Here is a 25,717-nt window from a genome sequence, read left to right as displayed (position 1 = left end):
AGAGTACACACAGAGGCCTGCTTACCATGTGTCCAAATATTTAGAAATTGTTCATCAATCCAAATACGCTGTGAAGTATGTTCTGTCCAGAGTACAGACACAAACACACACACACAATGAACACAGAGGTGCGTCTGTGACTGGGTGTCTGGTGCATGGTGCTGGCATAGGGACGCATAACTCGGCTCCGTCTGCTCTCTGGACCCACACTGCCAGGCCTGGGTGAAGACTCCCCCACATCACTAGATCCATGTTCTTGAAACTCCACTTGAGGCTGACTCTGTGCTGTGAGGGTTGTGGGCTGTGCTGTTGCCTGCAAGGACAGCAGGGAAGGTGTGAGCCATAGGAGTACCAGGCAGACAAACAGCAAGTGGGTTTGTCAAATCCATCTCAGATACTAAGGGTGTAACAGATTCTTGTATAATCTATCACTATGCAAGAATATCACAGTGTTATTTCCCAGCAGTCCCAAGTATCCACTTTTTTTTTTTTTTGAGACAGGGTCTCACTCTGGAGACCTCACCCAGGCTGCAGTGCAGTGGTGCAATCTCGGCTCACTGCAGCTTCCACCTGTAGGGTTCAACGGATTCTTCTGCCTCTGCCTCCCAAGTAGCTGGGACTACAGGTGCGCACCACCTTGCCTAGCTAAGTTTTGTATTTTTTTGTAGAAAGGGGTTTTGCCATGTTGCTCAGGCTGGTTATCCACTTGCTTGATCCTATTTATGGTCCACTTGGCGGTTTTGGAAGTTCTTGTATATTGCCATGGAATTCACAGCAGTTATGCATAAAGTCTGAGGAAGCCTTTGTAATATTAAACAATTCATATTATTCTTGAATATGCACATATGTAATATGTAGACTAAGAACTGCAGCATTAATTCTTTACTAGAATCACCTAGGACTAGCCTCAGAATGATAATTTCAATTTTTATAAAAATATTTAAAACAATTTAAATTTCAAAAGGTTAAAAATCTCAGTTCTTTAATAAAAATGTTTTAAATACTTGATATTTATCCACTATTATTTGTTTTTAATTCTAATAATTTTGAAACTTTTAGAAAAATGAAAAAATGAACATAAAAACAAATTTAAAATTTTACATACTCAAATTCACATTTTATATTAAATACATACAAATGCTGTATATATTAAGTATAATTATATTTTATTTCTTAATCCTTTAAGTCATTACTGTCCAAACACAAATTATGCAGAATTATCTATTGTAACAAATGAAAGCAAGAAAAATAAATTTTATGGGTAAAAATATGGTAATTTATGAACTATGTCTTTTTTTTTTTTTTTTAAGACAAAGTCTCGCTCTGTCACCCAGGCTGGAGTGCAGTGGTACGATCTCGGCTCACTGCAACCTCTGCCTCCTGGGTTCAAGTGATTCTCCCCACTCAGCCTTCCGAGTAGCTGGGACTACAGGTGTGCGCCACTACACCCTGCTAATTTTTGTATTTTTAGTAGAGATGGGGTTTCACTGCATTGGCCAGGATGGTCTCAAACTCCTGAGCTCAGGTGATCTGCCCGCCTCGGCCTCCCAAAGTGCTGGGATTACAGGCGTGAGTCACCATGCCTGGCCCTGTATGCCTTTATTTACCACTAAGTTAAACATTCTCAGGTCATCAGAAAACATCTACACATCTGTAATATTAAACTCAGTCATCTTTGCCAACTCTGTCACATAAATATAATTGGTTATTTAGTTACTTTGAAGACTTCTCTGTGAAGTAGAATATTCGCCTTGTGTTTGATTTGCCACTAGTAAATATTCGAACATGGTGTGTGGGTTCCATTTCTATATTTGCTGCAGGACCCAAAAGTGTTAGAGCCAGTGCTGAGAGACACGCAGTTGGTAGTCAATAAACCTTTATCAAATGAACAAAGAAATACACGAATGTGTTCACTCCAGTCCTGCCGTCTGCCTATCTCTTCATGACCTAACGTTTCATTTTCACTCTCTTCCTGGGAAAATCATTCTGGCATGCAGACCCCAACCCGAGCTGCCATTGTCCTTTCTCAGGCCTCATGTAAAATGCTTTTCCGATCACGGCTAACACTGGCTGAGGGCTTACTACGTGCAAGGCACTATTCTATGAGTCTACATGAGTTCCCACAATTACACCTTAGGACAGCCTTTGTCCCTGTTTCACAGGTGAGGAAACAAGGGCACAGAGAAGCCAGGTAGCCTGCCCAGTGTCACCTGACTGGGAAGGAGATGAGAAAGGGTTAGAAACTTAGCTGTCTGGCTGCAGAACCCATGCTCTTAACCTGCCTGTGCCCAAGGCCCCGTTCACTTGTGGGTCCTATGCTTGTGGAGCCCTCAGAATAGGATTTGTAATTCATAAAAGATACTACAAAAGATTACAAAAGAAACCAACTGAATTGAAATGTACCTGCCAAATATCTTAAAAGCCAATTCGTGATGCACTCACGTATGGACTTAACATATATCTGGCATAATTTCAAATTAATCATGAGTTGACATGGTATTCTGGGATATCTGCAAGAACTGTAATGTGATATGACTATGACCTTCAGTACTATTGGTCCCAAGCCATGAGTACTGTTCCTTCAGCTATGCTTTGTGAATTACTGTATTCAAAATGGGAGGAAATGTTAGATTTCCATGACAGGTTAGTGAAAACAAAGATGGAATTTTACATCTAAGTTCACAGACTCCCTGATTTTTATCTGTGCACTCTTGGGCATCTGTGGACCTTAGGGTCACAACCCCTGTATGAAGTCTCTTTGCTGTCGCTCATGCGCTTAAACAGTTTGAGCTCTGGGAACTTGCTCTTACTCTAAGAGCAAGCTTCACTTTGATTATTTCTCCAGATGCTGTCATTGTATCTTAAGGCAAAAACTCTATGTCACTTCTGTCCCTCGCCATCCTCACCAAGATGGCATGTGTTTACGGTGTATCACTTTCTGTGGTCCATTCCTCTGGTCCTTTCATCACTGAATGTAAACAGATTGTGACTACTGATAAATAAATGTTTTCTAATAATAATAGCTAATAATTATGGGTGGCTTCCTGCACTGCAGATGTTATGCGAAACACTTTCAATGTTTTATTCAGCCTCAGAAGACAGATTTTGTTTCCTTCTGAAGAGGCTAAATAAAATATTTGAAGTGTTCAGCACAGGCCGGGTGCAGTGGCTCATCCCTGTAATCCCAGCACTTTAGGAGGCTGAGGTGGGCAGATCACCTGAGGTCAGGAGTTTGAGACCAGCCTGACCAACATGGTGAAATATCGTCTCTACTAAAAATACAAAAATTAGCTGGGCATGGTGGTATGCGCCTATAGCCCCAGCTACTTGGGAGGCTGAGGTGGGAGAATCACTTGAACCTGGGAAGCAGAGGTTACAGTGAGCTGAGATCACACCACTGCACTCTGGCCTGGGCAACAGAGTGAGACTCCGTCTCACAGATGAACACAAAAAAATGTTGAGCATAACATCTGCAATGCAGGAACTCCATGAGGTAAGAATTATTGTTACTATTCTAATGTGAAGAAACAGAAGCCAAGGGAGTTGTATTCCTGAGGTAAGGCATTTGAGGGTTTACTCCAGGCCAGTGTTCCAGCTTTACCTATATTAATTCATTTAATCCTCATAGTGACCCTGTGAAGTACATAGGTTCTGTGATCCCCGTTTTATAGATGGGGAACCTGAGGCATGAGGGATAACTCATTTGTTCAAGATTACTTAGCTAGCATGGGACAGAGCTGGGCTTAAATCCAGACAGACTGGACTCAGAGAGTGAGAACAGGCTCTGCCACCACACCATACTGCCACATTTAAGGAATGGAGACAACAGGGATGGAAATGGGTGTTGTCTCATTCCAAAGCTACCTTAACATCTGGCCAAGAGGAATGACTAACGTAGGAGCTAACTGTAATGGTGTATTCCTGTGAATTAGTAAGAAGATTTGTTGACTCAGCAACCAAGGGTAAGACCGTCAATTCAGTGGTTTAAGAGCTGAGTTGGAAACCACATCAGAGCTCATCTACATGAATGACTACCAAGAAACTGACGATCAATTTAAACTTTGAGAAATGTGATAAAGAGCAGAATGGATAGCCTCATAGTAGTCACTTTTTGGAGGAAGTTAGACTCGCTTAAAATAAGAGCACATAATCAAAAACCATTAAGTAAACACGTGCTCTTTATTTTTAAATTCGGATGGAGAGAGAGAGTTGCTACATGCCATTAAGGGGAAAACTATTCTTTGGGGTGCAAGTGACAACTGTGATCAAAGCAGTATCACCCCAAAAGGCAACATTATCCTGAAGTAACATGACTTTGTACTGAAGGCCAGCTTCTGGCTGTGGGGTACTAGCTCCCCATCCCCAGCATTCACCTTAGCCCTTGGGAAGGAAAGTACTATTAAAATTAAGGAATATACAAATTCATCTCAACTACTGTCAGTTAGCATTCAAGTGTTCTTATTCAACAAATCAAAAGCAAGGCAACACCAGGAGAGTTTCCTTCTGAGCTTTTTGGTGGTGATCAGCATTTTCTACCAGATAATTCCACACAAAAGTCGTTCTCCACAAGATCCGTCTCCTGTTCTTCTGTGTTTCCACAGGCGGAAGCCACTGCACCCGGCCACTCCCTCATCTTATTTGGGTTTTCTCCTCAGAAAACAGCATTCTTTGACCAGTGTCTACACGAGCACCCTCCCCCCATCATTATTCTCCATTTTCTCTCCCGCCTTTGTTTTCCTTCATAGTACATACCACCACCTGGCATGCTATTTATTTGTGCTTTTGTTTATTGCCTGTCTTTCCTCATGGAACATAAGCTCCATGAGAGGGGACACTGTTCACTGCTGCATCCCTGGCACCCAGAGCACTCCTGAGAACACATGACAAGCGCTCCACAAATACTTCTGGAAAGAGTTTTACTGTCTTGTGAGGCATATATAGATAAAGTGCCATGCCAACAATCTTCCCAGCCTTGAGTGGAAGGAACTAAGATAAGGCCACACAGCCCTACAGATTCTATAATAGGAGCGCAAAGTGCTACGGGAATAGAGAAAGTTTCCTGGAGGGATTGGCACTCTAACTGGGTTTTCCAGGATGGGTAATATATTACCCATCCTGATAAAAGGCTGATAAAGGCCAGGCGCGGTGGCTCATGCCTGTAATCTCAGCACTTTGGGAGGCTGAGGCAGGTGGATCATGAGGTCAGGAGTTCAAGACCAGCCTGGCCAACATGGTGAAACCCCATCTCTACTAAAATTACAAAAATTAGCCGGGCGTGGTGTTGGGGGTCTGTAATCCCAGCTACTCGGGAGTCTGAGGCAAAGAATTGCTTGAACCCAAGAGGCAGTGGTTGCAGTGAGCTGAGATCGAGCCACTGAATTCCAGCCTGGGTAACAGAGCGAGTCTTCATCTCAAAAAAAAAAAAAAGCTAATATGGAAGTAGAGGAGGTATTCCCGGCAGAAGGAAATGCTTTTGCCAAAGCACAAAGGAAGTGAAGTTCCAGGAAGTTCCCGAAACAGAAAAACTGAGTGAGGGAATGTTAAGAGGTATGAATGTGGTAGATAAGAAAGAAGGGATTTGTTGAAGCACATTGTAGCAAGATTCAAACTTTTAATCCCCTACATAGGAGTCACTGCCAAATTCAGCAGATTCACAGAACTACAGACATACGAAAGGTCACCAGAATATAGTTCTCATCCTGGGTGTAGCCACTGCTTACCAACCTCCAGAGTAGGGGGGCCTCAAGATAAGGAAGGGATCTCCAGGATACAGTAAAGGATAGGGAGTCGGCCAGAAAAGTTTTGCTACATTCAAGTGTCTACCGCTGGGTGGAATATGGATTTTGCCTTCCCGTTGAGAGAAATACTGGCATAACTCCTTGATCACTGTATGTTTCCAAAGTATTGGAATTTGAAAGCATTATGGAAACAGAATTAGAGAATTATAACAGGAAATATTAAGGGACTCAACATTTCAACTCTTTTGAGCTTGGTGTTTCACATAAGATCTCACTAGGTCCTCACTCACCTCTGGGCAGGCATTGCTATTCACATTTGCAAGTAAGTTATCTTAAAAGGCTTTTTAATAACCCCTGACTGAAACCCTAAGTAATGGGATCTTACTCTCACTTCAAGAAATAAGATGCTCGCTGGGGGCGGTGGCTCATGCCTGTGATCCCAAAACTTTGGGAGGCCAAGGCAGGAGGATCGCTTGAGTCCAGGGGTTCAATATCAGCCTCAGCAACATAGCAAGACCCCATCTCTACTTCTCAGAAAGAAAAGAAAAGAAAAGAAATAAGATCCCATGGAAGGGATGGCAATAAGTGTTTTCCATAAACAACCGGAGAGAAACAAACAGAAAACGCTGTCCAAGCCACAGCCTTGCTTCCACACTGGGCTTTGCAGATTTTCCAATGAGCCACCAACGAGGTGGTTAAACCATCAGAGACTGCATCTGATTCCCCAAGACACCAACGCTCGCGGGATGGGAACAGGCAAATCGTCGTCGTTCTTTGCTGAGCCTGTGGGCTGCGGTCACTAGGACGAATCTGGCCCCAGCAGGTGCCAAAGGGCTCGACCTCCCGCCTTGCATCCGGCGGGCCGTACCCAGCCCTCAGAAGTCGGCGAGGTAGCTGAGGCAAAGAGACTCCAGGGCGCAGAGACCCACACGCGACGCTCTAAAGGAAGTGACCTTTAGGGGCTGTTACTCTCAGGCCAAGCCCAGCAGCACCCCGCGCATTCACGACGGTTCTGACCTGCAAGCTCCGACGCGACCGCGATAGCGACTGGGAACACGCGACGGTCCCGCCCACTGCCGCCTGGCTCGGCCAATCCCGGGGGCCGCGTGCTGCGGCCGCCGGAAGTAGACCTACGACATGCGGGTCAGCCGGTCGGTTTCCGGCGTCCCGTGGGAGTTGTGTCTGGTAGGCCACGGTGGGGGTGCTTTTCACACTGGTGGGCGCAGAGGCAAAGCCGTTCCCGGGGCCCCTCACAGACTTCGGTGTCAGAATTTCCCCCTTGCGCCAGCGCCGCCCCAAATGTCAGGGCTCGCCCACTCTTCTCCAGTCTCGCCGACCTAACCTTTCGGGGGCTCCAGAGGGGAAATTCGCCGTTTCTGCCGGACCTCTGTAGGGCGTGCCTGAACCCGGCCTTTATGGGATGATGTCAGCTACGTCTATTCAGTGCCCCAGAGGGCTTCTTTATGCCCGGTAACTACAGTTCAAATTCCTCCTCTGCTTCATTTTGTAGTTCGGTGAGATGAATTTGACGTGAGAAATAAGATTAAAATAGGAATAAGAAATTAGTTGAAATCACATTGTAAACTGTAGAGTTGTGCAAATGTAAAATATTAATTTATAGCAATACAGAAGGCTGTCAAATAATAGAGGGTAAAAGCAGGATAATACTTGGTCAGCATCTGCTGTGTGCTGGGGATGCAGCAACCACCAAGACAAGAAGGTTCTCCCGGCGTTCACAGGACTGGGGAAGACGCAATAAATAACTAAAGGCAAAATGCTAGAATGATGCGCTCTCTCTAGATGAAATATAGAAAATGATTTAATTTTTATTTTTATTTTATGTTATTTTGAGATGGAGTTTTGCTCTTGTTGCCCACGCTGGGGTGCAATGGCGCGATCTCGACTCACTGCTACGTCCACTTTCCGGGTTCAAGCAATTCTCCTGCCTCAGCCTTGCAAGTAGCCAGTACTATAGGCGTGCACCGCCACGTCTGGCTAATTTTTTTGTATTTTTAGTAGAGACAGGGTTTCGCCATGTTGGTGAGGCTCGTCTGGAACTCCTGACCTCAGGTGATCCACCCGCCTTAGCCTCCCAAAGTGCTGGGATGACAGGTGTGAGCCACCGCCCCGGCCGAGAATGATTTAAAGTGTTTACTTAATGAGATGCCAAATTTAAGAGCGACCCATGGAAAAACAATAACTTGGCAGCAGTGGTTTTTTTTTTTTTTTTTTGCCGCTAAGATCAGGATAATTCTGAGGGGAGTTGTTTTTTTGGAACGATGACCAGATGGCCGTGGGTGGCTATTACTAACACTGTCAATGCCATTTCTCTGTTATTGCCTTGTGACCTTCACAGGCAGAGCAATATTTCATCATTAAAAGTTGCAACTGCTACGAGAAGCTACGTTCCTTGGAAAAACGGAGTTTTTGGCCAGGCATAGTTGCTTATACCTGTAGTTCCAGCTACTTGGGAGGCTGAGGCAGGAAGATCCCTTAAGCCCAGGAGGTGGAGGCCAACCTGGGCAACATAGCCAGGCCCGGTCTCTAAAAAACAAATAAAACCGGCAGTTTCTTCCTTTGTACCTCCCGCGATGCATAAAGAGTTGTCAAATGTTGATTTAAAAAGGTAGTGGATAGGATGGGGGCGGTTCTGCCTGGAAATTGGAGACTGAACTCAGAAGTGTCTTCGTTGTCAGTAGTACAGCAGTATTTTTTGGTAAAATTTTTTTTGGTTTTATCTTCTAAACGTGTGATGGGAAATATGCATGAACTGTAGAGTGTCTTGAGTGTAACTGACTTTTAATCAGTAGACAGTATATGGTGGGTAGAGTGTGAAATTTAGCATCAGTAATCTGAATTTGACCAAGACTGCAGGACCTTACATAGTCATTTCACCCTTCTGGACCTCAACCTTCACATCTGTGGAAGGAAATTTATAAGACCTGCCAGGAAGTCAATATATAAGGTCTAAAGATGATAAATGAGAAATAAAATATTAGCATACTGTTTCAAAAGACTGATATACTACCAGAAGAAATAATTGAAACAGTTGAAAATACTTGCTTCTGGGGAGCAGGGCTAAGGGGAAGGACTGAGTTAGAGGGCTGCTGCTGCATGGGTTAACTACTGCTCCATAGCAAAACCTGGCTGCTACAGTTCGCCCCTGGGTTGTAGTAACTCTGCTTCAGGTTGTTAGCTGTGCAGGTTGGCTGGGGCCACTCTGTTCCACATGTTCATTCTGAAACCCAGGTTGAGGGAACAGCAGCAACTTGCCTGGGGGAAAAGCTCTTCCTACAGCAATTCAACAGTATAAGAGCACAACCTAATCATCAGGGCAGACTTTTCAAGGCTTTGTTCAGGTGTCTGTTCACATTCCATGGACCAAAACAAGGCCAAACCCAAAATCAAGGGACAGGACGTAGACTCCACCCATGCAGGGGGAAGGGGAGTGACTAATTCTGAAAAATAATCCAATCTGCCACAAGTAATACTTGACTTTTTCAAACCGTGCAGTGTATTCACTTGGTAAGAATTAATGCTGACTGTGGTCCATTTCAGGTCTTGATGGTGATGTGTATGTCTCAGGAATGTTAACTCCAGTTCATTCTCTCTGGCCCTCACTGCTGAACCATCTGTCATCTTTACACTATCGTGGCTGTTTCATGCTGTAGCAGACCAGGAGTAGGAGCATTGTTGACTCCTTTTAGGAGTTTACCACGGGCCCAGGTGCAGTGACTCGTGCCTGGAATCCCAGCACTTTGGGAGTCTGAGGCTGGTGGATCACTTGAGGTCAGGAGTTTGAGACCAGCCTGGCCAACATGGTGAAACCCTGTCTCTACTAAAAACACAAAAATTTAGCTGGGTGTGGTGGTGCTTGCCTGTAACCTCAGCTACTCAGGAGTCTGAGGCAGGAGAATCACTTGAACCCCGGAGGCAGAGGTTGCAGTAAGCTGAGATCATGCCCCTGCACTCCAGCCTGGGTGACAGACTGACTCCGTTTCAAAAAAAAAAAGAAAAGAGTTTACCACACGGACTGGATCAAAAAAGCCTGTCTTCTTTTGGTTTTCCTTCCATCTAACTGTATCCCTCCTTGGTTCAAGAAGCACACATCTGACCACTTGTCTCTCCTCTCTCTGTCATTCCTATTTTCCACACTCCTTCACAGCTGCTTCCTTTGCAAATAGCCAAAAGTGAAGTCATTCCAGAACTCCTAAAAGTTTCTTCTTAAATGTCATATGATTAAAGACATTTCAAACTTTTGCACAAGTTCAGTGTTCATCAGTTATTCACATTTTTTTTTTTTTTTTGAGACACAGTCTCACTCTGTTGTCCAGCCTGGAGTGCAGTGGCATGAGATCATGACCCACTGCAGCCTTGACCTCCTCAGCTCAAGTGATTCCCCCCCAGTTCCCCGTCAGCCTCTCAAGTAGCTGGAACCATAGGCATGTAATTTTTTAAGTTTTTTGTAGAGACAGGGCCTTGCCATGTTGCCCAGGCTGGTCCCCAACTCCTGGGCTCAAACAATCCTCCTGCCTCGGCCTTTCAGAGTGTTGGGATGAGCTGCCCCGCTCAGCTCCAATTTTTAAAATAAAACAAAATAAACAACACACTCACCACCATTGTAAGAATCACATGAAATACACCAAAGTGCTTTGTAAACTAACAAAAAATTTATTTCTTGAAATAAATGTGGCCAGGCGTGGTGGCTCACACCTGTAATCCTAGCACTTTGGGAGGCCAAGGCAGGCAGATCACAAGGTGAGGAGATCGAGACCATCCTGGTTAATAAGGTGAAACCCCATCTCTACTAAAAATACAAAAATAGTCAGGCATGGTGGCAGGCGCCTGTAGTCCCAGCTACTCAAGAGGCTGAGGCAGGAGAATGGCATGAACCTGGGAGGCAGAGCTTGCAGTGAGCCAAGATTGTGGCACTGCACTGCACTCCAGCCTGGGCAACAGAGCGAGACTCCATCTCAGAAAAAAAAAAAAAAAAAAGAAATATGGCCAGGTACAGTAGGCTCACAACTGTAATCCCAGCACTTTGGGAGGCTGAGGTGGGCAGATCACTTGAGGTCAGGAGTTCGAGACCTGACCAACATAGTGAAACCTTGTCTCTAATAAAAATACAAAAATTAGGCAGAAATGCAATTTTTTTTTTTCTTTTTTTTTTTTGAGACAGAGTCTCGCTCTGTCGCCCAGGCTGGAGTGTAGTGGTGCAATCTCAGTTCACTTCAACCTCTGCCTCCCAGGTTGAAGCAATTCCCCTGCTTCAGCCTCCCGAGTAGCTGTGACTACAGGCGTGCGCCACCGTGCCCGGCTAATTTTTATATATATATATATATATATTTTTATGATCTGTGGTTTTCTTTTTAATTATCTTTAGTCTTGTGATCACACATAGTTTTAAAATTTGTGTATATCTCGGCTACTTTAATCCTTTTAAGTCGGCAAAAGCACCATTCCCAATCACAAATACACAGTTCTACAGTTTTATGTTTCTGAATGGCTGGTTAAAGACAATCCTAAATTATAACTTAGTTTGACTTAGATTGTAAAGAATCCAAGAGTGAAGTTTAACTTGCTAGTATTTTAAAAGCATGTGACCTTATAGATTTATAAGATGTGAGAAGTGTTGAATAATCTTTAATATTACACATAAATCATACTAAAATGCCTTTCAGTAAGTAAAAGGAACCATTTTAAATACAGGAAATTATAATTAGATTGGCATCATTAAGGCCAAAACTCTAGACATTGCTACCTTATTTATCTTCAACCCTTGCCTTTACCAGGCAAATGAACACAAAACACAGGTGAATTTTGCTTGGTTCTGAGACAGTGAAGGAATTTCCCCGGTATTTAAATATATTCACATAACCAGCTATATAAATCTAAATATAAAACTAATCTCCAGTTAAGTTTTGAGATGGCACTTACCATCTTTGTGAAAAGTTGAATATTACTAACAAAGTCTAATCATATCTTGAGAAGGGGTAAACAGTGATAGCATTTACTGAATTGGAATTACTATTAAAATTCAAAAACTGGACATATTCATTTAACCACAAGCCAGTCTTAGTTTTAAATCAGGACTGCCCAACAAAATATTCTGTCAGTCATTCATGATCTGAATTCTGGTGTATGAGATCTATTAAAGTATGGTACACATAAAAAAGTCATGAGACATCTGTTTTGTAATAAATAAGGCAGTGGCCAATTATTACTCATTAGTAGCTTTTTTGAGATAAGCTATCAAGTATGCCCTTTCTTCCTTCTTCTTAATGCCGACAAAGATCATTTTTGTTCCAGGGATGTACTTCTTGGGATTCTCCAAATACTCCATCAGTGTATCCTCTCCCCAGGTGATGCCTTTGTTCTTATTGGTGGCTGTGTAAGAGTATCCAGGGGCCTGACTTGTCTTCCACCGGAAGAGACCATGGAAATTTGGCCCAGTCTTGTACTTGCCTCCCTTTTCAACGGTGTGGCACTGGGAACACTTAAAAATCTTCTTGCCTTTCTCAACATCACCCATATTTAATTCTCTTTTTAGTCGCTGGCGCAACGAAGATACCCGCTCTGAAGCAGGACGTCCCCACTCTCTAATGTTTATATTTTTAGTAGAGACCAGGTTTCACCATGTTGGTCAGGGTGGTCTCGATCTCTTGACCTCGTGATCTGCCCACCTCAGCCTCCCAAAGTGCTGGGATTACAGGCATGAGCCACCACGCCTGGTCAGAAACATGATTTTAATATCTAAATTGAAACCTTAAAAACACTGATGTATTTAGGCCAGGTGCTGTGGCTCATACCTGTAATCCCAGCACTGTGGGAGGCTGAGGTGGGCAGATCACTTGAGGTCAGGAGTTTGAGACTAGCCTGGCCAACATGGTGAAACCTCATCTCTACTAAAAATACAAAAATTAGCCAGGCATGATGGCGGGTGCCTGCAATCCCAGCTACTCCAGAGGCTGAGGTGGGATAATTACTTGAACCTGGGAGGTGGAGGTTGCAGTGAGCTGAGATTGCACCATTGCACTCCAGCCTGGGCGACAGAGCGAGACTCTGTCTCAAAAAAAAAAAGAAAAAAGAAAAGAAATTACTAGAAGAAAACACTAGGGGGCCAGGCGCCATGGCTCACGCCTGTAATCCCAGCACTTCGGGAGGCTGAGGCAGGTGGATCACCTGAGGTCAGGAGTTTGAGACCAGCGTGGCCAACGTGGTGAATCGCTGTCTCTACTAAAATATAAAAATTAGACAGGCATGATGGAAGGTGCCTGTAATCCCAGATACTCAGGAGTCTGAGACAGAGAATTGCTTGAACCCAGGAGACAGTGGTTGCAGTGAGCCAAGATTGCGCCACTGCACTCAAGCCTAGGCAGCTGAGCGAGACTCCATCTCAGAAAAAAAAAAAAAAAAAAAAAGAAGAGAGAGAAAACACTGGGGAAACGTTCCAGGGTATTGATCTGGGCAAAGACCTCAAAGCACAGGCAACAAAAGCAAAAACAGACCAATGGGATTACATCAAATTAAAAAGCGTATGCACAGCAAAGGAAACAACAAAGCAAAGAGACAACATACAGAATGGGAGAAAATATTTGCAAACTATCCATTTGATGAGGGACTAATGACTAATATATTAGGAGCTCAATAGCAAGAAAACAATCCGATTTAAAAGTGGGCAAAAGATCTGAATAGACATTTCTGAAGAGATACAAATGGCAAGAGATATGAAAAAGGGCTCAATATCACTAATCAGAGAAATGCAAAGAAAGACAGTAAGATATCATCTCATCCCAGTTAAAATGGCTTTTATCAAAAAGGGAATAACATGCCGAGATGGATGTGAAGAAGGAACCTCATACACTGCTGGCAAGCATCTCAATTAGTGCAGCCACTATGGAAAACAGTATGGAATCCTCAAAAGATTAAAAACAGAACTACCATATACCATATGCTGGATATGGATTATCATATCCAGCAATCCCAGTACTGGGTATATATCAAATAGGAAGGGCCAGGTGCGGTAGCTCACGCCTATAATCCCAGCACTTTGGGAGGCTGAGGCAGGTGGATCACTTGAGGTCAGGAGTTCAAGACCAGCCTGGCCAACATGGTAAAACCCTGTCTCTGCTAAAAATACAAAAATTAGCCAGGCGTGGTGGCACACACCTGTAGTCTCAGCTACTCGGGAGACTGAAGCACGAGAATTATTTCAACACAGAGGCGGAGGTTGCAGTGAGCCAAGATGGTGCCACTGCACTTCAGGCTGGGTGACAGAGCAAGATGGAGTCTCAAAAAAAAAAAAAAAATCAATATATCAAAGAGATATTTGCATTCCCATGCTTATTAGCACTGTTCACAATAGCGAAAATATGGAATCAACCGAAGTGTTCATCAATGGATGACTGGATAAAGAAAATGTGAATATACACAATGGAATACTATTCAGTCATAAAAAATAATAAAATCCTATTTGCAACAACACTGATGGAACTGGAGGTCATTATGTTAAGTGAAACAAGTCAGGCAAAGAAAAGTATCACGGGAACTTGAAAAGCGGATCTCATGAAGATAGGTTGGTGGTTACAAGAGGCCAGGAAAGGTAGCCAGGAGAAGGGGATGAACAGGCTGATTAATAGGTACAAAAATAGGTAGAAGTGCTGGGCAAGGTGTCAAGAGCCCCAGCATCAGAAAGTGGTCGACTTGCTGGTTGGTAAGAAGAATTTATCGACAACAATTTCAAACAAGGTTTGAAAAAGGAAAGTTTTATTAGAAAGAACGCTGGAGAAGACTGCATCCTCAGCAAGACAGGACTGAGCATGCCGTGGTGGATTTTTCATGTCCCTTTTCCAATGTCTCATCTTTTGCAAATTCAATCCAAGTTGGGTTCATTTAGCCAGGATCCTTCTAAGTTCATTTAAGAATTTTGGGCTCTATTTCCTTTGATTAGACCTGGTATCAGGTGCCAACTTTAGATAACAGGGATATCTAATTCTAAATTCCTCAGATAAGGGGCCTGCTTGATGGTCACCAGGTGATCTGTGGTCTCCTCAAGAGGAAATAAGACCTAGTGTTGGATAGTTCTGTAGGGTGACTATAGTTAACAGTAATCTGTTGTATATTTTAAAATGTTATTATAGAAGAGAGCAACTGGAATGTTCCCGGTATAAAGACAAATATTTAAGGTGATATCTCATTTACCCTGATTTAATCATTACACATTGTATTAAAGTATCAAAATAGCACATGTACTTAGAGAACACATACGTCTCTTACATATCAATAAATACAACTTGAGATTATGATGTAAATACATCTGACCAACTTGGTACTTATTAGACTTATGTGCTCAGCATTGCTCTAATCCTGTGGATGCGGCAGCATCAGGATCGCTAAAAAAAAAAAAAACAATGCTGAGGAAAAAAAAATTCACACCGCTGAGACATCCGGGTGTGAATAAATGCGCAAGAGTCGCCCGAGATCGGGAGACGAGGCGTGGGGGAGAGGCCCGGGGAGGCCTGGACCACAGCCCTCACAGACCAGGGGCGAAACAGGAAGGCGCTCCAGAAAAGGAACAACGCAAAGGGAGCAGGCGTGCACGGAGCGCGAACTAACGAACCCCTCTGACAACAACGCCAGCCCTCGGCTGCTCCACTGACCGGCTCCTCACGGAGAGTGGCCCGCCGAGAGTTAAGCCCCGCGGGCTAGGGGGCAGGCCGGACTGTGCCATTCGTGGGGGATTCCATGCGGGAGCGAACCGCCTCACCCAGGGCTGTCCAACTAGAAACGCCCCGGCGCCACCCCCGCCTCAGTCGGAGGTAGGCTCGGCCGGACGTGACGCAGGTGATGCCAAGGCGGCGTGAGTCTGCGCAGTGTGGGGCTGAGGGAGGCCGGGCGGCGCGCGTGCGTGCTGGCGTGCGTTCACCTTCAGCCTGGTGTAGGGTGAGTGGTCCCCTAAGGGCCGGGGCGCTGCGTCTGCAGGAAGAAGGGAGGGGTGCAGGTCAGGGCCAGCGGGGGCGCGGCGCGTGTGTGGGCCGTGGCGTTGGGCGGCGTGGGGGCGCTGGACGGTGTCCCGCTGGCTCAGAACCGGCGCGGGGCCTGGGTTCGGGCCGCCCTCGCCTCCAGCCTCCCAGTCGGGCCCAGTCGCTGGCGCTGGACTTGACTGACCGCCAGCGTGGTGGCAACGCTGAAGCGTCCAGAATCTTCTGCTTCATCTCTCGCCGGCATGGAACTGGCTAACCGTTTTATTAAACTGTTTTGCTTGGACGGTAAATCCTCCAGATAATCTCTAAATAGGCAAAAAAAAGATTGGGAACCTCGTTGCGTAGCTGTCGTTTGCAGTGAGAACTCTGCACGGAGAGACAGAATGTAGTTGGGTTGACTTCAGTGAGGGGATTTCCATCTTTCTCAGTCATAAAGTGCTCCGACATTTAACACTGTTGACCCCCACACACAATTTTTTAGTACAGTTATTGGAACTGAGAAAACAAAAATCCCCTCCAAAAAATTACAGGTTAATTGCGAAGGACCCTATGTAAATTTTTGCCCATGAAATTCAGTTTAGTCGTTTCTCTGAAACAGTACTTCAAAAAAGACTGTCTCCCCGCATTGTGTGAAATGCAAGAGACCCACGTACTTTAGAAAATCCCACGAAATTGTGTGAAAGGCAAGAGACCCACGTATTTTAGAAAGTCTCATTTGCAACATACTATTAAAGCTGGATTTAAGAGAACACGGTAGAAGAAAATCTAAGCAATACTACACCTTTGAGCAGCCTCATTGTGTTTGCATCTCATAGCAGTTGAAACCATACAAATGAACGTTAAGATAATTACCCTGCTGCTTTTTTCGTATTCAGTTGTCTGTGAGAACCATTTCCCTAGGAAGCACTTACTCTGCTTGAAAATGCTTGTAAACTTTAAATTTTGGGGTATCTCAGGGTTGCAGTGGAAGTTTTTTGAAATCTTTTTTTTTTTTTATTTTAAGCCTTTTAAACATATAACATAAAAATGGCTTCCAAAAGAGCTCTGGTCATCCTGGCTAAAGGAGCAGAGGAAATGGAGACGGTCATCCCTGTAGATGTCATGAGGCGAGCTGGGGTAAGTCCCACATCGATTTTTAGCCATTCGTGTTTTAAATGGTTTTTGGATTTTTAAATCATTTTGAATAAAATAGTGTTAAAAGTGCTTCATGAAAGATTTTCAAATATACACAAAATTTCAGAGATTACATAAGAATAAATACTTGTTGATCCACTGCCCCCATTTAGTGCTTGTTGATATCTTGCCATGTCTCCTTCAGACCCATTTCTTTTTTGTTTTGCGCTCTGTCGTCCAGGCTGGAGTGCAATGGCAGGATCTCGGCTCATTTCAGCCCCTGCCTCCTGGGCTCAAACCATCTTCCCACCTCAGCCTTCTAAGTAGCTGGAACTACAGATGCATGCCACCACACCTGTCTAATTTTTTATGTTTTGTAGAGACAGGGTATTGCCATGTTGCCCAGGCTGCTCTCCAACTCCTGAGCTCAAGTTGTCCTCCTACCTCAGGCCTCCCAAAGTGTTAGGACTACAGGCGTGAGCCACTGCACTGTCCTTAGACCCATTTCTTTCCTTTTTTTTTTTTTTTTTTTTTTTTTTGAGATGGTGTCTCACTGTGTCACCCAGCCTGGACTGCAGTGGTGTGATCTCTGCTCACTGCGACCTCTACCTCCCAGGTTCAACAGATTCTGCTGCCTCAGCCTCTTGAGTAGCTGGGTTTACAGGTGTCCACCACCACATCCAGCTAATTTTTGTATTTTTAGTACAGATGGGGTTTCACCATGTTGACCATGTTGGTCTCGAACTCCTGGCTTCAAGTGACCCGCCTGCCTCAGCCTTTTACAGTGCCATGATTATAAGCGTGAGCCACCATGCCCGGCCCCTCAGACTCATTTCTTAAGGAACAAATGCTTCGAAGAAATACAGTTGAAGCCTCCTTTGTAAATTTCTCCAGTCCTATGCCCCTTCTTCCTTCCTTAAAGATAACTGCTGTCCTTGCAATCTTGTGTATCCATACATGCATGTCTTTTTTTTTTTTTTTTTTTTCTTGAGACAGAATCTCGCTCTGTCGCCCAGGCTGGAGTGCAGTGGTGCGACCTCGGCTCACTGCAACCTCTGCCTCCTGGGTTCAAGTAGTTCTCTGCCTCAGCCTCCCAAGTAACTGGGATTACAGGCGCGCGCCACCATGCCTGGCTAATTTTTTGTATTTTTAGTAGATGGGGTTTCACCATCTTGGCCAGGCTGGTCTTGAACTCTTGACCTCTTGATCCTCCCACCTCGGCCTCCCAAAATGCTGTGATTACAGGTGTGAGCTACCGCACCTGCCCCCACACATGTCTTTAAGGTAGTGTTTGACCGTGGTTCTCATTTTGCGTGTTTGTATATTCTCTCTCTCTCTCTAACAATAGTGAACACTGAAGTAGAACTAACTCTGTGCCAGGCATCATTCTAAGTGCTGATAAACCTTACAACAACCCTGTGAGTTAGATATCGCCATCCTCATTTTATGGTTGAAGAAACTGAGGTACAGAGACATTGAATAATGTATCCATGTCACACAGTAAGTCCAAAAGCCAGAACTCAGACCCAGGCAGCCTGGCCCCAGAGTCTGTTAACCCTATACTCCTCTGGTTCTCAGAAATGAAGACATTATGTCGATTTAGTTTATTCATTTAAAATTGCTGCTTGATGTTGCACTGAATGCCACCATCTACCCATTCCTCTAATTATAGTGTTACAATTCTGTAATAAGTATTTTTGTGTTGGTTTCCTTGTGCAAATGTGTGGAAGTTTTTTGAGGTTATATATCTAAAAGTAGAATTACTAGGCCGAAGGACAGCCCATAGTCAGCATGACTAGGTTTTGCCAAGTTGCTCTCCAGTGTCCCAGTTTGTAGTCCCACCAGCAATGTAGGAAAATTCCCACTTTCCCAGTGCCAGCTCTTGGTATTGTTGACTGTAAAAATTTTTGAAAGATAAAGCAGTATTTCATTGTTTTGACTTGCATTTCTATTTTACAAAAATACCATGAGGTTTAAATGGCAACAGTAAACTTGCAAGGTGAGTTATTAATAGGATGATCATATAAGTGGTCACCCAAACCAGAACGTTTGTGGGAGAAAGGATGTCCAGTCACACAGAGTACAGGGCAGCAGCTATAAGTAGAGTCTGTCCAGGCAAACCAGGGCAGACCTAGTTATTAAATATATTTAGCCAATGTATTAGTTCACATTTGATACAGTTGTGGTGCAGTATTTCCTACCATGTTACTTTCAAACAGGGCAGCTGTGTAAATGTTACTCTAGCTGGGTGTGGTGGCTCATGTCTGTAATCACAGCTACTTGGGAGGCTGAAGCAGGAGGATCGTTTAAGCGCAGGAGCTGGAGGCTGCAGTGAGCTATGATTGTGTTACTGCCCTCTAGCCCAGGTGACAGGGTGAGACCCCATCTCTCTTTTTTTTAAAGACAGTGTTACTCTGAATTTATGTTTCAGTGTTCTTAACTATGATAACATCTTTCTTGTAGATTAAGGTCACCATTGCAGGTCTGGCTGGAAAAGACCCAGTACAGTGTAGCCGTGATGTGGTCATTTGTCCTGATGCCAGTCTTGAAGATGCAAAAAAAGAGGTTTGTAATCCATACATGGAGTTATTCCTTCATACGGCTTCTTTGTTTCTTGAAATGTCTAAGACTGTTGTTAGCACAGACTCATTTTAGAAAATGATTTTGCTTGAATGTCTTCCCCTGACAGATTAAGAGGGTGAGGATTTTGTCTTTCTAATCTGTATCCATAGAATGTGGCAATTGCTTGATGCTGAGTGTGCTCAGTGAGTGGGTGGCTGGGTAGATGGGGTGGCCGGTTGGATGTGTGGTGACATGGTTGAGTTGGTGCTTAGATGGATGGCTGCATTGCTCTCCCATCAGTATTCTTCTGGCTTACACAGGCATCTTTGCCTCCTATTATGCATTTTTACCTGCTATAAATCAACTGCCACGTTTTCCATTCTTTTTTTTCTTTTTTAGAGGCATGATCCCGCTCTGTCCCCTAGGCTGGAGTCCAGTGGTACAGTCACAGCTCACTGCAGCCTCAACCTCCCAGGTTCAAGCAATCCTCCCACCTCAACCCCCCAAGTAGCTGGGAATACAGGCATGTGCCATGCCCGGCCATTATTCTTTTCTCTAAAGATACTTTTGGAATTGCACTTTAGTTGTGTTCCTTTTTCAGTATCTTTAGAATTATGACTCTTACGTTTAAGGACAATGGACACTTTTGGAAGCTAGCATCCCTTTCCTCAGAAACATGCTCCCCCACAGGTGCTTTTGCAGACTCCATCGTCGGGCAGGGTGACAGGAGTGTGGACTGTACCCTCTGACAGCAGAGTCATGGCGGGAGAGGAGGCAGAGTTGGCTCACGAATGGCTGGTTGTGCACTGCTGAGGAACCTGGAGTGCGATTCCCTGTGCTGTCCTCAGATACATAGGAAGAAGTTTAATCCTTTCTAATAAGTTCAGATTTTTCATTACTGGATTGTAGAAAATTAGACTGTTGGTATTTACATATGATTTGTTGAAACAAATTAAAAATGACAAGCAGAAGTAAATATTCCAGGCCAAGTGCAGTGGCTCACCTGTAATCCCAGCACTTTAGGAGGCCAAAGTGGGAGGATCACTTGGGGCCAGGAGTTTGAGACCACCCCGGGCAAGATAGCGAGACCCTTTCTCTGCAAATTAAAAATGTTAAAAGCCAGGCATGGTGGTGCACGCCTGTAGTTCTAGCTACTCAAGAGGCTGAGGCAAGAGGATCACTTGGGCTCAGACGATTGCTCGAGCCCAGGAATTTGAGACTGCAGCGAACTGTGATTGTGCCATTGCCCTCAGCCTGGGTGACAGAGTGAGACCCTGTCTCAAAAATAATAATGGCCGGGCGCGGTGGCTCAAGTCTGTAATCCCAGCACTTTGGGAGGCCGAGACGGGCGGATCACGAGGTCAGGAGATCGAGACCATCCTGGCTAACACGGTGAGACCCCGTCTCTACTAAAAAATACAAAAAACTAGCCGGGCGAGGTGGCGGGCGCCTGTAGTCCCAGCTACTCGGGAGGCTGAGGCAGGAGAATGGCGTAAACCTGGGAGGCGGAGCTTGCAGTGAGCTGAGATCCAGCCACTGCACTCCAGCCCGGGAGACAGAGTGAGACTCCATCTCAAAAAAAAAAAAAAATAATAATAATAATTTTTTTTCATTTCTGTTTGTGTTTGTGTCATATGGTGTCTGGCCATTTTAAAACAGTGGTTACCTTTATTTTCAATCGACAGATAATAAGTGTACATATTCATGGGATGCGTGATGTTTCCGTGCATAATATATAGTGATTGGATCAGAGTAATTAGCATATCCATCATCTCAAACATTTTTTTGTGTTGGGAACGTTCAATATCCTCCTAGCTATTTGAAGCTATGATTGTTAACTACAGTCATCCTACAGGGGTACAGAACACCAGAACCTATTCCTCCTATCTAGCTATAATTTTGTATCTTTTAACAAATCTCTCCCTGTCCCCACTTTCTTCTATCCTCCCCAGCCTCTAATATCCTCTGTCCTACATTGTACTTCTATGTGATCAATTTTTTTTTAGCTTTCACATAGGAGTGAGAACATGGAGTGTTTAATTTGCTGTTCCTGGCTTCTTTCACTTAATATAATGTCCTCTAGTTTCATTCTTGTAGTCACAAATGACAAGATTTCATTCTTTTTTATGGCTGGATAGCATTCCATTGTGTATAAATGCCATATTCACATTTTCTTTATGCATTCATCTGTTGTTGGACCTAGGTTGATTTCATGTCTTGGCTAGTGTGAGTATTGGTGCAGTAAACAAGGGGGTGCAGGTGCCTCTTCAGTATACTGATTGCCTTTCCGTTGGCTACTTTCCCAGTAGTGGGATTCTGGACCATATGGTAGTTCTGTTTACTGTAGTTTTTTGAGAAAGTGGTGTTACCTTTTGTGCGTTTTTGTTTTTCAGTGCAGATTCTAAAAGGAGTAAAATGAATTCTATACTTTACACATTTTCTTTTGAGTTTTGAGCTTTGCTTGGTTTTGAATCAACAGTAGGATGTTTATGGTCTTAAAAGGGATTCTAAGCCAGCCACAGTGGTTCACACCTGAAATCCTAGCACTTTGTGAGGCTGAGGCAGGAGGATTACTTGAGCCCAGGAGTTTCGAGATCATCCTGGGCAATGTAGTGAGACTCTGTCTCTACAAAAATAAAAAAAATTAGCTGGCTGTGGTGGTGCATGCCTGTAGTCCTAGCTACAGGGGAGGTTGAAGTGGGAGAATTGCTTGAGTCCAGGAGTTCAAGGCTATAGTGAGCTATGATTGCACCACTGCACTCTAGCCTAGGTGACAGAATGAGGCCCTGTCTCTCAAAAAATTTTATAGGTTGCACTAAATACATAATACATTTTTATTTTATAATTTTTTTAATGACTAGATTTTTTTTTAACCTCTTTTTAAAGTCCTAAAGTATTGTTGGCCGGGCACAGTGGTTCACGCCTGTAATCCCAGCACTTTGGGAGGCCAAGGCGGGTGGATCATGAGGTCAGGAGTTCGAGACCAGCCTGGCCAAGATGGTGAAACCCCATCTTTACTAAAGATACAAAAATTAGCCGGGTGTGGTGGTGGGTGCCTGTAATCCCAGTTGCTTGGGAGGCTGAGGCAGGAAAATTGCTTGAATCCGGGAGATGGAGGTTGCAGTGAACTGAGATCACTGCACTCTAGCCTGGGTGACAGAGCAAGACTCTGTCTCAAAAATAAATAAATAAATACATAATAAAATATAAATAAAAAGTCCTAAAGTATTGTTAAAACAATTTCCATTTTGTAATTTCAGGAAGTTTGAAATTAATTAGATTTCTAGGATTTTTTTTGGGGGGGATACTCAAATTCTCCCCTGTTACATTTTTCATAATGTTAAAAAAAAAAAATTTTGTGCCTTTTACTTAAAATTTGCTTCTCTATTAATTTTTTTTTTTTTTTAGAGTCTTATTCTGTTGCCCAGGCTAGAGTGCAGTGGCGCAGCCTCAGCTCACTGCAGCCTTTGCCTCCTAGGTTCAAGCGATTCTCCTGCCTCAGCCCCCCAAGTAGATGGGACTACAAGTGTGCACCACCACGCCCGGCTAATTTTTGTATTTTTAGTAGAGATGGGGGTTTCGCCATTTTGGCTAGGCTGGTCTTGAACTCCTGAACTCAGGTGATCTGCCCGCCTCGGCCTCCCAAAGTGCTGGGATTACAGACGTGAGTCATCGTGCCTGGCCTGTTTTTCTATTAATTTTTTAAGTTCCTCATGTACATTCTTATTGAACAATAATTGAAACAATATAGACACATATAAAGTCAAAATGTTAAGTGTCCTATTCTCATTCTACCTCTGCCCCATCCCATACTACTCCTGTTGGCAACTAGAGTGTCTTCCTTGGTCTGTGACTACCTGTATACACAATATGTCAGGTGGGGGTGCTTGTGATGATTGTACTCATACACGCATACATCTACACATAAATTACGTATATCATTGTCTTTTACAGGAAGGAGATTATACTACCCCTGCTACTCTGCAGCGTGGACATCCTTGCATGTCACCATATACAGGCTTTTTGCATTTTTTTTCTAGTTAAAACAACATTCCGTCATATGGATACACCTTAATTTATTTAACTGTTCTATTGGCAGATATTTAGCCTATCTCCTGTACTTCCCACATTTAAAATAGGAAAGTGTTACTGGACTGTCACTTTAATGCACAGTTGAAATGAAATGTTTTTGTTTTCTTTATGTTTTAAACTGTTACAGGGACCGTATGATGTGGTGGTTCTACCAGGAGGTAATCTGGGTGCACAGAATTTATCTGAGGTAAAAATTCTACTCAATTATACCTCAATAACGCTGGGGGGAAAAAAATTAAAGAATTTCAGCATCTGCTTGTGTTCTATTGATTTTGTTATTATTCAGATATTTCAGGGAGGAGGCTGTGAAAAAAAATAGAAACAACTAAAATTAGCAAAATGGTGGTGTAGCATTAACTCAAAAATTTCTTTCTTTCTTTCTTTTTTTTTTTTTTTCTTTTTGAGACAAGAGTCTTGCTCTGTCATCCAGATTGGAGTGCAGTGGCACAATCTTGGCTCACTGCAACCTCCGCCTCCTGGGTTCAAGCAATTCTCCTGCCTCAACCTCCGAGTAGGTGGGATTACAGGCACGCACCACCTTGCCCCGCTAATTTTTGTATTTTTATTAGAGATGGGGTTTTACCATGTTGGCCAGTCTGGTCTCAAACTCCTGACCTCATGATCCACTTACCTCGGCCTCCCAAAGTGCTGGAATTATAGGCATGAGCCACCACACCCAGCCTCAAAAAAACGTTTTTAATATTTTCTCTGGAGGTCAGGCACAGTGGCTCACGCCTGTAATCCCAGTGCTTTGGGAGGCTGAGGCAGGAGGATTGCTGGAGGCCAACAGTTTGAGACCAGCCTAAGTAACACATCGAGACCCCATCTCTACAAAAATTTTTGTTTTAATTAGCTGGGCACAGTGGTGCACACTTGTACTCCCAGCTACTCGGGAGGCTATGGTGGGAGGACGGCTTGAACCCAGAAGTTTGAGGTTGTGGTGAGCTGTGAATGCACCACTGCATTCGAGCCTGGGCAGCAAAGCAAGAACCTGTCTTATCCAAAAAAAAAAAAATTGCCATGGAAGTAAGCTGAATTGGTGGAACCGTTACGAACAGATTTCGGTGAATACAGTCCAAAGTAAGATGATTTAGTTTTTTTCCACCAGCAGAAGAATGATCAGATTTTGTGTTTTGGGAAGGGCAAATTGTCTACTCAAAGTCTGAACTGGGGGAGGCTGTGGGGCTAGGGCTGCCAGCAGGAATGACAAATGCCATCAGCAGAGACCACTGTTCCTCATTTTAAGTTGTATGCGAGGAGTCAGAGGCCAGGGTGAGGGGCACACCAACAGGCAGAGTTGGGGCTGCCAGAAGCACTCAAGAAGTGGGTTGAGTCAGACATGAGGGATCATTTCCTGCTAGATTCTCTTCCTCTATCTGCCATCTGAAAACACCCAAAACACCATATTCCCTGTCTCCTGTTTCTTTCTCCATGGAGTACAAAATGGCAAGGGTCAAATTGCTTCTTTCTTCTGATCTTTAAATGTGGAGGAATGCGTTTCTCTTATGAGAAATGCCTTGCTTGGGTTTAATAATATAATATAGACACATTTTGATCATTTTTATACCAATGATTTAGAAATATTGTTGGAAAATAGGTCAGAGAGCTTGTGGTTTAAGCTAAAATCAAATTCTTCCAAAGTTTCCTAGTGAGTGATTGGTTAGTGGCTTAATGACAACTTGATGTATTTTTGGTTTTCTTTTCACTAGTCTGCTGCCGTGAAGGAGATACTGAAGGAGCAGGAAAACCGGAAGGGCCTGATAGCCGCCATCTGTGCAGGTGACATGCGGGGCAGCCTGTGTTGCAGCGTCATTGGTGGGTGGGGTAGCCTTTCATTTGGTGGTTTGATTTCAAATAGCTCTTCCCCTTCGTGAAGCATGCAGGGCGTCTATGTTGGTGTATTTAGTTTGGGTGGCATGAAGTTGGTGTCATTTCAGAAATGAGGACAATTGTTCCATTTTCTGCCTCTCCATGCCTTTGGTCTACGTGCTGTGAAACTTAGTGTTTTCCGTGTTTGGTTGACCTCGGAGGAAAATAAGGCCCTCTGGAATTCAGTAAACAGCTTGTTACAGCAAGTCTCTGTGCCAGAAAGTCTTTGTGCCAGCACACAGTCAGCAAGAATCCGTCAAACATCAACACAGCAGCTCTGCCCTGTGCTTGCCCTGCAGATTCAGAAGCGCCATGGTGCTTTCTGCTGGCTTCCGGGCGTTTCTGATTCTCTCACTGCCG

The 25,717-nt window shown here is 44.0% G+C and overlaps 2 protein-coding genes and 1 pseudogene across 6 annotated transcripts in view; 1 reads left to right on the top strand and 2 right to left on the bottom strand.

Moving 5' to 3' along the window:
- TNFRSF9 (TNF receptor superfamily member 9) overlaps positions 1-6,878 on the bottom strand; it is a 34,984-nt gene extending 28,106 nt beyond the window's left edge. For all 3 annotated transcript variants that reach the window (XM_037985079.2, XM_007980681.3, XM_037985081.2), the window contains exons 1-2: positions 6,756-6,878; positions 26-313 (exon numbers count right to left, since the gene is read on the bottom strand). The gene's annotated coding sequence lies outside the window, so the exon portion shown is untranslated. The remainder of the gene's footprint in view (positions 1-25; positions 314-6,755) is intronic.
- Positions 6,879-6,949: 71 nt separating this feature from the next.
- Positions 6,950-25,717, top strand: part of PARK7 (Parkinsonism associated deglycase) — a 32,302-nt gene continuing 13,534 nt past the window's right edge. Inside the window, exons 1-5 of one of the 3 annotated variants that reach the window (XM_073007860.1) lie at positions 6,950-7,208; positions 16,725-16,837; positions 19,298-19,399; positions 23,616-23,675; positions 25,198-25,267. In XM_073007860.1, the coding sequence (XP_072863961.1) occupies positions 16,748-16,837; positions 19,298-19,399; positions 23,616-23,675; positions 25,198-25,267 (322 nt within the window). In that variant the 5' untranslated portion in view covers positions 6,950-7,208; positions 16,725-16,747. The other 2 variants (XM_007980683.3, XM_007980685.3) reach the window with 2 other exon arrangements.
- LOC103225665 (cytochrome c pseudogene) lies at positions 11,479-12,373 on the bottom strand (annotated as a pseudogene).

The sequence above is a fragment of the Chlorocebus sabaeus genome, chromosome 20 (assembly GCF_047675955.1).
Source record: "Chlorocebus sabaeus isolate Y175 chromosome 20, mChlSab1.0.hap1, whole genome shotgun sequence".
NCBI lineage: Eukaryota > Metazoa > Chordata > Mammalia > Primates > Cercopithecidae > Chlorocebus > Chlorocebus sabaeus.
This window is presented reverse-complemented; position numbering and strand designations above follow the sequence as displayed.